The sequence below is a fragment of the Rhinopithecus roxellana genome, chromosome 6 (genome assembly GCF_007565055.1).
Source record: "Rhinopithecus roxellana isolate Shanxi Qingling chromosome 6, ASM756505v1, whole genome shotgun sequence".
NCBI classification, from domain to species: Eukaryota; Metazoa; Chordata; class Mammalia; order Primates; family Cercopithecidae; genus Rhinopithecus; species Rhinopithecus roxellana.
Window position 1 is genome coordinate 125267487 of NC_044554.1, and position 12318 is coordinate 125279804.

The 12318-nt window shown below is 37.1% G+C and overlaps 1 protein-coding gene across 1 annotated transcript in view; it reads right to left on the reverse strand.

Moving 5' to 3' along the window:
* Window positions 1–12318, reverse strand: part of PON2 (paraoxonase 2) — a 29579-nt gene that overhangs the window by 7340 nt on the left and 9921 nt on the right. Inside the window, exons 2-4 of the mRNA XM_010356262.2 lie at window positions 12008–12078; window positions 4011–4066; window positions 64–229 (exon numbers count right to left, since the gene is read on the reverse strand). Coding sequence (XP_010354564.1) covers window positions 64–229; window positions 4011–4066; window positions 12008–12078 — 293 coding nt within the window. The remainder of the gene's footprint in view (window positions 1–63; window positions 230–4010; window positions 4067–12007; window positions 12079–12318) is intronic.

Here is a 12318-nt window from a genome sequence, read left to right on the forward strand (position 1 = left end):
TTTTTCATAGTCATTTGTGAACTATCACACATTACTGAACATTGGTAGCTCACTGGCTCTTACCGTTGTCTATGAAAGTGCTGATGCCATGTGGATTGAATGAGGCCAAATCAAAACCACGGCTGATTCTTAATTCCCGTGCCCTTGGTTTTTCTTCTTTTAGATCCATCATTAGTATTCCTCCAGGCTTATCTGGTGCAAAGCTGTGGAGTCCTGGGAATTTTAGACCCTTTCCAAAACAGTGAAAAATATTAAATACAAAAGCTTAAGTAATTTTATGGACTAACATGGGAACTGTACATGAAGGATAAACAGAGATTGTGGTTAAAGTAGTGGCATAAAGCCACAAAAACTCAAAAAACAGAGAAAAGATAATAGAAAAAATAATAACAGGGAGGTGGAACACTGAAAGCCTGAAAATAACTGATTTTGTTTAGTTGATACAGAAAATCAGGGATTTATTCTCTTCATAGGGTAATCAGAAGGTTGGTGGACTAGGTGATTCCAGGGAGAGCTGAGGGTGGAGAAAAGTGATATCTACATACTGACTGTGGAAAGTTTGTTCACTGCTAGATTCCAGTGCCTGGAACAGTGCCTGGCATACAGCCCATCCTTCTCCCACTCATTCAAAATGTCACCTTTATCGTGTGCTGGATCTCTGACATTTACATATTGGTCTGTTTAGGGACTCTCTGTTTTGTTCTTTTAATGTCTCATGTCTATTCCTGTGCCAATATAACACTTTTTAAATTACTACAGCTTTAGGTCAGGCCTGGTGGCTCATGCCTATAATCCTAGCACTTTGGGAGGCTGACGTGGGAGGACTGCTTGAGGCCAGGAGTTAGAGATCAGCCTGGGCAACATAGCAAGACCCTGTCTCTAAAAAAAAAAAAAAAAAAAAAAATTAGCTGAGTGTTGTGGTGAGCACTTGTAATCCTAGCTACTCAGGAGGCTAAGGTAGAAGGACCTCTTGAGCACTGCATTTTAGGAGTTCAGGCTGCAGTGAGCTATGATTGCACTACTGCACACCAGCCTGGGCAACTGAGCCAGTCCCTACTGTCTCTAATGACAGTTTTGTCTTTTTTCTTTTCTATCTCACATTTCTTTTTCTTGTTTTACTGAATTAGTAAGAACTCTAGTAGATTACTGATGGTTATGGTATTGTTGGGTATTTTCTTCCTGTTCTGAACATTAATGCAAATGCAGCTAATGCTTCACCATCAAGAATGATGTTTGCTGTAGTTTTGTGGGAATTTTCCTTCTCTTTCTAGTTTGCTTGGAACTTTAGGAATGAGTATTGAATTTTATTAAATGCTTTTTTGGTATTCACTGAGATGATCTAGGTCTTTTCTCTTTTAAATCAGTCAATAAATTACCTATCAGTCTATCTAAAATGGTGATTCATCATTACATTCGTAAGGTAAAGCCTTCTTGGTGATGTTAAATTTTATGTGAAGACACTACCTTATTCAGTTTACTAATACGATGCAGTCATATTTATACAAAATTAGGGGCACAATAAAAAAGTCTCACTTTCTGTATAAAATTGGACATAAGAGGAAATCTCTCCAATTAAAAAAGATGATCTACAATTGTATACTTTCATGGAGGGCAGGCCTGGTAAGTAGAACAAACTGGAATTATGCTATTGTTACATGGCAGTGCCACTTCAGTTCTTGATAATCTCTATTCTTTATGAATGTCCCCAAAACAAGAGCATGATTTACATGCAAAGGAAGCACTATCAGATGGTGATAACTAGTCATGGTTATGTTAGCAGTCCTTATTAAGTATTTTTTCTCTTTTTAAAAATTTATTTTTAATTGTGATAAAATACATATTCATCACTTTCATCATTTTTAAGTGTACAGTTCAGTGGTGTTAAGTACACTCACATTGTTTACATTTTTTATATTTTATTCTATGTCATCCAATTCTTCATGAAGTATGACATTAGTTTGAGGTGACCCTCAACCCATAACTGTAAAATATGTTGGGTTAGATGAGCTAAAATGCTAGGAAGAAGAAGGAACAACCTCCACAATGTAGGACCTCTTCACTTAGAAGACAGTACACTCCGGGTTTTATTTAGAGACAATGCCAAGTAAATGAAAAACAGCAGCAAACTGGGAATATTTCTAAATTTTTTAAAAAGTGAAATAACCAAAGGAGGATAACAGAAAAAAAGCAGAAAAATTCTACTGAAGTGGCTATAAGATCTTTGTAACTATAATATGTCCCCAAGCTAAAATGACTGTAGATTTATGCGCTTGGAGACCTCATCCCTCCTACTTCAGATTTATTACTATGGGGGCTAGAGAGAAATCTTGAAATAGGTGAATTCTAGATTATAAAACTCTCCAAGAACACATCCTTGCAAAACAACAACAAAAAACACAAATAAACTAACAAATTAAAAAATCAATGCAACTGCCTTCTACTTTATTCAGAATTTTTGCATCTTTACTTATGAATATTTGGGACCAGTGGTCCCAGTGTTTTTTCCTAAGCCTATATACACATGTGCAAGCATGTGCTCCTAAACAAACCCAGAGTCTTACTATAAATATCACTTTATTCATTCTGTGTGGGCAATTAAATAAAACCTTCCTTTTAAAACCTTATTTTTAAAATTAAATATATATATAGGTGTTTCTGCTAAAGCCCATAGTATTTCTTTATTCCCTCAGTGGTAATAACCAGCTGCTCACAGTCTTTCATATAAAAACCATCAGGAACCTGAAGAGTGTTCTAATTCTCATTCTACTCCAAGCTGAGTTCTCTCACCTTTCTCATAAGTCTAACAACTATTTTATTAGTGTGGTGACTCCCTTCTAAGTATCTCCCAGTTTTTCACATCCCTCTTGAGTCTCAGAGCCTGAAAATAATAGATGTTGAGAGGAAGCAGAATAATTACAGTCAGGCTTCAGAGTTGGTTACTTCTTCCTCCAGAAAAACTGGACCTGTGAAGATGCCAAGAACTCCTATGTCTGCCCAAGTCGGGGAGGTAGGTGGTCAGAACCTCCTCATCTGTCCCCTTATCTGGATTCCCAGTTAGAATGGATATTGTTACAAGCTAGTTTCAACAATATTCACAGCAATATTCACAAGCCAATTGTTTTTAAAGTCTTTCTATTGTATACCCAGAAAGGATATTGTTTTTCAGCTTATAAGAATCAAGGCAAAGTGAAGGGTATAAATAAACTCAGTGACTTTCCACTTATGATTGACTATTCAGGGGAAAAAAGAAAGAAAGCAAAACAGCAAGGTTGGTATAATATTTGAAAATAAATAATAATGGCAAGAATATTTGCTTCAAGTTGAATATGTAATAGAAAGATGAGTAGATGCTGTATTTAAAATAGTATAATGTTAGTATTGAGTATCCACAGTAAGACCTCAAATATCCCTTTTAATAATGCACATATAAAACACAGATTGCGCTGGGCATGGTGGCTCACTCCTGTAATGCCAGCACTTTGGGAGGCTGAGGCGGGGGGATCACCTGAGGTCAGGTGTTGGAGACCAGCCTGGCCAACATGGCAAAACCCCATCTCTACTAAAAATACAAAAATTAGCCAGGCATGGTGGCAGGTGCCTGTAATCCCAGCTACTCGGGAGGCTAAGGCAAGAGAATTGCTTGAACCCAGGAGGCAGAGGTTGCATTGAGCTGAGATCGTGCCACTGCACTCCAGCCTGGGCGATCCGAACAAGACTGTCTCAGAAAATAAAAAAATTTTAAAAAGGAAAACAAAACAAAACACAGATTGCATTGGAATATTTTAGTGCAATGAAGTGGGGAAATAAAGAACACTATCTCAACGGGTAAAGAGTCTTCATCTCTACATTTAGAAAAGCTGGAGGAAGTTTTCCAAGATCCTGTTTGACCTCTCTTTTATTCAGAATGTATCTTGGAAAATGAATTTTAAAAGCAAGTTACTGTACTGCAGCCCTCATCAAATACCCTTGTATCTCCTCTGCTGAATTTGGGGAAGGAAGAAGACACTCACCACACTAAAGAAAGCCAGACCATTGGGAAGTATGTCAATATCTTCAGAGCCAGCTTCTGTAAGTTTAAGGAACAGATAAATGTCATGTTCAAGTTCTGTTATTTGTTACATAGAGCATAACTGGGACTTTGTTTACTTTATCAGAGTGACTGTATCTTTAGGGATGGTTCTGATGTTTTTTCCAAGGAACGATTCTTTTTAATAAATGTCAGTTTAAACCCCTTCCTGAAGTGAACTTCTGACTTTAAATGTTAGATATTTTATGTTTACTCAAATCAAAGTCAAGTTATCATCACATTTCCAGCTACAATACAGAAAAAGTTGACATCTGTACACTCTTATGATAAACATCCAGATGTCCGTATAAAAGTAATTGACATCAGGGGAATATTACTTTCTGAAGGAAGGGCTCATAGGCATTTAACCATGCAAATATCCTTGTCCTCTTCTTTGCTCATTCAATCTGAAGCAAACAGACATCTTTCTCATTAACAGAGGTAAAACACCTGGGATTATATATTCCTTCTTTTAAAAACAGTGCCAACTTGTTCTCATAAGCAAAGAAAGCTTTTCTATTTAATCTTTAAATTTAGGCTTTACAGAAAAAACTAGCAGAAGAAAATTAATGAAAAATACCATGCACCTAAGCCAGTTGAAGCTTCTCACTACTGTCTCTAAGGCAGGCTACAATTACTATTGATTGTTTATTGATTGTCTGCAGTACACTCCACACAGCACAGCAAATAATTAGACATAAGACTTTCTCATCAGTCTCACTGTATAAATTCTACAGACAGATAATAGACCCAAACACAAGAAAAGAAGAATAAAAATGGCCTAGATTAAGCCAAACCATGATACATTCTTTGAGTCTACAAAATCCAATCGTCCTCTTTCAGACTTCTCCATAGGATTTCTTCAAGATTATTTCTAGGTTGTCAAAACCAAACAGCATCTATCTATCCAGCCATTTTGGTCTTGCTTCATGAGTTTGCATTTAGCCAGTTGCCTCCAGTGTTGCTTGCTCCATCGTAGTGTAGAAAAGCAAAACAAAATAAAATGCCAAGAACTTCACATTGTAAAGATGACCCATCTGCCTGCTCCTCACAAAGAAGATACATAGAAATAAGCTTAAGTATGGCATAGTGGAGGGGTTCTCAATCTGGGGTCTGTGGATCCCTTTTGGGCTTCAAAGCATCTGTGAACCCTCTGAAATTCTATGCAATGCAAAATGTCTCATGTATGCACACATGAGAATGTTTCTGTTAAAAGGGTCCCTGATTTTCATCAGATTCAAAAGAGAGCCTGTGATTCCCCCAGAAAGGTTCAGAACGACTAGACTCTAGTTCCACAGTGGTTGTCCACTGATAATAAGAATCAGGGGAACACTACACTACATACACATGTATACACAGCACATACACATGTACACACACACACGCACACACACACACGCACACACACAGAGAATTCTAGTCCTGGTTTTGCTTTTCAGTCCTATTTAGTAGAAGCTCAATTAATTAAAATTTGTTTTTCCTGAAAATTATTTTAAAAAATTTAATTTCCATGTATACAATGCTTACACACATGGAAAAAGAAAGGATATATAGAAAAAATTAACAATGCTTCTTTGGGTGATAGGATTATGAATTATTTTTATTCTTCTTGATCCTTTGTTTAAAGTTTTCTACAAAATCTTATATTTTTTAATAATTAAGGAAAGAGAAATCTTTTCTTTAAAAAAATACATTTATTTCAACCATATTGTAACTTCTGTTTAACTCCATTGCCTAATTCCAATGGAAAAAAATTTATCTATCTATAGCCTTCTTTGGAATATTTTCCAGATCTAATCCCCTGTCATCATTTCTATAGCTACTACTGCAGGAAGGTTTTATCACTGCATATCCCCTCTTTGGTGTGATTATGTCAAGAGCAGTCAATGCTAGAGAAATTTTTGTTCCTCTAATTTAATGATAATAACTATCATACATTAGGTACACCAAGTACCAGGCTCCTTGTAAATACCCTGCATACAATATCTCATATGATTTCATAATACTAAGAGCCAGTATGATTATCTTTTGTTTTAGAGTGAGACTATGGAGGCTTTGGAAAAGTTAAGCAATTGCTCAAGGTCACAAACTGGGAAGCTGGAACTCAAAGTCTTTGGTCTGACTTAAAAGCAAACAAAACATTCAAGCTAGAATTTACTGAATTTCCTCTGTCAGAAACATCCCCTGATTCCTCTGTAAAGCCACTTCACTTGTAAATTCAATTGTGTCAATTCCATAATGTTGTCTTTTTCCCCTAAAGTTTTGCTTCCATGCCTCTCACCAACATCTCTACCAATGAATATCCTGCACTTTTCTTTAAAACCTCTTTCAAAACCTTTTCTTTCTTTTTCGTATTTCAACTTATTTTATTTCAAAACACACTTAATAAATCTTTACTTTTTTTATTCTAGTGATATACATTAATTTCAATATTGCATTCCAGTTAATATTTATGTAAATATGTAAAAACTTAACAATGTGTACTGATTTGGCACTGTCTGTCACTCTTATTGTGTGCTTGACTCTCTCCCTCCCCTTCATCGGTTCTCTCTCTTTAAACTTTTTATTATGGGAAATAGTCTTACCACTTATCCTCATCCTGTGTTATTTTAAAGCAAATCCCAGGCATCGTATTATCCCTAAATATATTTATACAAACCACAATATCATTATTACACCTAAAAATTCACAATAATTCCTCAATATCATCAAATATCTAGTTAGTATTCAAATAGCCAATCATTTTTAAAAGGTGTAGCTTTAAAAAATTTACAGTTTGTTTAATTCAGAGTCCAGGTAAGGTCCCACACATTTCAATTGATGGATGTGTCTCTTATTTCTTTTAATCTATCCCATGTCAGTCCGTTATTGCCTGTGGGTGGAGGACTTAGCTCCCTGGGTGCACTGAGAGCTTTTGGTAGCCAACACTCAGGGAAGCTGGAGGGATGTGGGGAGGGCATCCACTGCATCCACTGCTCAGGGGAATTAGGGGGAGAAATTCCAGGCACAAAGAACAGCATGAGCAAAAACCCACAAATGGCACAGAGCAGCACGCCAAACCCTTTCTTTAGAAAGTCTTCTAGCTTATCACATTTAATTTCAGTATCTTATTACTTTAGCAATTATCTGTGTCAGAGGTGGCCAAGTGTTCACCAGCATCCATGTTCCCCTTCTTCCTTTTTAGCCTTTTTAGCAATAGGCATGTAGCAACATAGCTATAGATAACATATCCCACCCTTTCTGGCTGACAGTTGTGGCCATATGTCTAAGTTTTGGTCAATAGGATGTGAGAATACAATATATATGCAACTACTGGGTAGAAAAATATATATATATAAATTTTATTTCTACCCCTTCCTGCTGGGAAATGGCAACAAGCAGAGTTCTAGTCTTAGACGAAGATAGCAGTGTTGCTTCATCAGCATTTGCCCCTGAATGACCACATGGAACACAGTCACCCAACTACCCTAGGCCATTCGCTTACCTTAAGACTGATGGGAGAAAAATAAAAATAAACTCATCTATTTTCTAAGCGACTATAATTTTATAACAGTAACTCATCCTTTACTATACCCAATAGAGTATCCCATATGTAATGTAATATATTATTTTCTACTTTGCTGGTTCACTCATCAAGTATATATATTAATCACCCTGGGAAAAGACACTATATTGGAAAGTGAATTTGCAAAAGCTGCTTAACCTCCTTGAGCCTCAGGTCCTTATCTGTTAGAAAAAGAAAAGACGTGTCTATATCTCACAGTGGTTTTTGTTTTGTTTTGTTTTCTTTTCTTTTCTTTTTCTCCCATCAGTAGACTGTAAAGTACTTGATTATAAGGGATACAGACTTTAATGCTTTTTTCTGCCAAATCTCTCAAGCAGCAGTTATTGTAAAGGTCTTGATTGCCAAGTGCATAAAATTGTTAGTTATCTTGAGAAAGACAGTCCATTCAAATTTTGAAGGCCAGACATTTAGAAAATAAGATTTTTTAACTTTTAAGCCTCAAATAAACTAGCTCTTGACATTTTAATTTTTAATATGCAGGTGTTAATCTGCCAAATCTTGGGTGTATAAAAGCTTAGTTTCTGTCTGTAAGATACACTGCGAAGGACTTTTTAAAAAGGACTAAATAGTGAACTTACTTTCTGCCCCACAGAAGGCACACATCCTGTATGATATGTAGTCAATAACTATGATTTATTAAAACAGATACAATATGATACGATATATATAAAGCACCCAAAAGTTGCACATAGTTCACTTCCAGTGATGGTGACTGAAGCACTGTAGTGTGTGCATATGTATGTGTGTGTTGACGGGAATCAAGGGCAAGGGGGAAGGAGAGTTCACCTCTTAGAGGGATTAGTTGGCCTCAAGTGCATAGCTACTACTGTTTTCAAAACAGAAAATAAGAAACAGCCCTCTCTATCATAAAAAGTTGCTTTTGCCTGTATAGAAACGTGTGTCCAGCACATTGTTATTCCTTACCGTCAAAGACCTGTGAATAAGTAACTGTTGTTAAAGATATATAACCACAAGTTATTATTAACCATTATGCATCACTAACATAGCATTTGACAAATGTTCATATGGTGTGTGCTAACCACAGGGCAAAAGCAAAAAAGGAAAAAAAAAAAAAAAAGCACAATTCTAATTAGATCTAAAAATGTATCCCAAATGTGCTTCTAATCACTCATCCGCTCCGCTCTGTTGCCTTTTGAAGTGCCTCAGAGGCATTTAACACTTCACAAGAGGGGCCATAGGTGACATATTTCCTCATTCTTTCCAATTCCAGACAGCAGCTCACACACATCACAACATAAAGGTCACAAACATAGACAGATGCCTGTTCAGAATACAAATGTTGCTGGGCTTGTTTTTCTCTGAGGAGTGCTCCATCCCAGTGAGTTGTAAGAAGAATGCACTTGGCAGTCTGTCATGTAACATGGCTGGTTGTGCCCTATTGTCTACTCTGAGACTTGTATTCACAGAAGGTGGGCTTCCCAGGGCCAAGGGCTGTTTAATAATGTGACAATTATTAACTCAGCAGCAAAAGTAACCTAAGAGATCACTGGCCCAACCTCCCACCCTTGCCCAACATCTTTTACTAATGCCATCTGGCTTTTGCTGAGTGACCAGTTCTGAGAGGTCTCCTCCTGATTGCAGCTGGAAGGCAAGATGAAGCTGCTAAGTTACTTGGGACTCTTGAACTGTCTGCATGATCCAGCACAGATGTTGTCAATCTGCTATCTGTTATGAGTTTGCCTCCTCCCACGAAGTGTCTGGGCAATTGAAAGAAAGAAGTGAAATTCCAGAACAGCCAGCCAGTCTAGGGGATGGGAGGTGGAACCGGGGAAATACAAGAGTATCAATGAAAAAAAGGAGAAAGAACACATAGGAAACAGATGCCTAAGGAATGAGAGGCAGAGCAACCTGAGGAAGCTGATTTAAAAGAAGAAAACAAGGGAGGCAAGCAAGGGATTTGTAGAGAAACTCTGAAGGTTGCACTGTCAAGTGATGGTTTATTTTTACTAAAAGAGTACTGAGAACCCTGTCTGTAGTGAATGTAGTTACAACTATGAGGTACCGAGTTTATTACTGTTGCCAACTTGAGAGCAATTTAGCAATGACTGTCAAAACTTTGAACACATATCCTAAGGGAACAACAATCCCATTGTTAAGGATGTATTCTACAGATAAACAAATGCAATAGCAATGATGTTCACTGATCTGTTCATAGTTGCAAAAAACTGTAACAACCCAAACGTACATTAAAAGAGGACTGGTTAAATAAATAATGGAATGTGAAAATATTAAAAAGAATAAAGTAACTATATATGCTGATGTGGAAAGTTGCTCACACTGTTTTAGGAATGAAGCAGGTTGTGAAATATTTACACTAAAATTCTATCTGTGAAAAAAAGTCAATATATTTGTTTGCATATGGACTGAAACTATCAGGAAAGATAAAAAGCTAGTTTTGAAATATTATACATAATTTGACCCCATTTATATTTTTAAAAATTATGTATAGGAGTATTCATAAAAAGACAGAAAAAGATGGAAGGACACTCAAAACTTGTTTAACAATGTTACCTATTCCAAGAGGAGAACATTTCCATGTAATCCTGAGTTTTAATTTCTAAAGAATAAAACAAAATATTAAATTGTCTCTCCTACCTCTAGAGAAGGATGTTGTTATAAAGGACTAGAAGGGACCCAATGACAGTCTAGTTATTTCCACACTGTGGCTCTCAGAGTAAGATTATAAATAAATGGTCCTAGACTTTTTAAAGTCTAAAACCTTCAGTCTAATCACAAACTCATCATTATAGGTGACAAATACAAAAGCCAACTTTGCCTAAGGTCACATTGTGGCAGAATAGAACTAGAAACTAGATGTTTTGACTTCTAATTCTTTTTGTTTCTAATCATACCATGAACCATATCTAAGGAAAGCCAATATTGGCTGAGCTCAGTGCCTCATACCTGTAATCCCAGTACTTTGGGAGACCAAGTTGGGAGGACTGCTTGAGGCCAGGAGTTCAAGACCAGCCTGGACAACATAGCAAGACCCTGTCTCTACAAAAATAAAAAACTAGCCATGAGTGGTGGCATGTGCCTGTAGTCTCAGCTACCCAGGAGGATGAGGTGGGAGGATTGCCTGAGCCCAGGAGGTGAGGGCTGCAGTGAGCCAAGATTGCACTACTACATTCCGGCCTAGGTGACAGAGTGAGGCCACCTATCAAAAAAAAAGAAAATTTTAAAAAAAGGAAAGCCAATATTTATTGTTCACTGATAATTTAAAAATAGTTACTATGAGTCTATCATGTACTAGGGACATGTACTTAGTAGATGACAAAGGGTAAAAGACAGCAAGACACGGACTCTACCTTGGAGAAAAACTGCAAACACGCCAGAGAGACCCTCAGTGCTGGAGAAGAATCTGGACAGATCCCTCCTTATCTATAGCAAAACTAGGGCTTGCTCTTAGGAGACCCTCCTCAAAGACTCAGGCTCCACAATACATCCTACATAAAGTCAAGGGAAGAGGGAGACTCTCCCCCTCTGCAGTGATAGCTTAGAAGATAAAATAAACACAAGTTTTTACAATACATATTGTGACGTGCCGGTACATTAGTCCGTTCTCACGCTGCTAATAAAGACATACCTGAGACTGGGTAATTTACAAAGGAAAGAGGTTTAATTGACTCACAGTTCCATGTGGCTGGGGAGGCCTCCGGAAACTTACAATCCTGTGGAAGCTGAAGAAAGCACACCTTTCTTCATATGGCAGCAGCAAGGAGAAGTGCCGAGCAAAAGGAGGGAAAAGCCCCTTATAAAACCATCAGATCTCATGAGAACTCGCTCACTACCATGAGAACAGGAGCACAGGGTAACCACCTCATGATTCAATGACCTCTCACTGGGTCCCTCCCATGACACATGAGGATTATGGGAACTATAGTTCAAGATGAGATTTGGGTGGTGACACAACCAAACCATATTGGTCAGTTACATGTTAGCCATAAGATAAGATCCTAGTTACAGAGTAGTGAGCAGGGTAAATGCTGTCACTGCCTACATAAAGCTTCCTTCACTAGCTGATCACGAGGCTCACAGAACACAGACTGCAGCGGCCATACCTGACAAACAATACAGACTTGACAAAAATAGTTCAGAGAAGTCGCAAAACAAGCAAGAAATCAAATGCTAAACATAGAATTACACACAAAAAAGAATAATTTACAGTGACGGTAGAAAAGAAGAATAAATAGAGGGTGCATGAGATCAAGAGGTTGACCAAAGAGGTTTTTGTTGATCCAATGTGATTTATCCACTGGAAAACAGTAATTTCATGCTAAAATACCATCAATGAGTGTTTTAATGTTAATGGCCAAAAAATGCAATGTTCCCAACAAGCATTTTCACATACATACCAATTCCTTTAATCAGGTGGCAGTTTGGAAGGTCTATAGATTCTACTTCTCTCGAGGCTTTAAGTCGATTTCTGTTACAAAAAAATATATATATATATTTGTTTACGTATTCCCTGCTTTGTTTTAGAAAGGGTTTAAAGAGGCTTGCAGCAATACATAAAACACAGCGTTTTAAGTCTAAAGCAGATGAAAGAGAAAATAGAAAAACAAGAGTAGGAACATAAAACTGCACCAGAAATGAAGTTAAAACAAAAAGGTCTATTACAAAGTTCTATATACTGATATGGGTTTTTTTTTTTTTTATTTTAAAG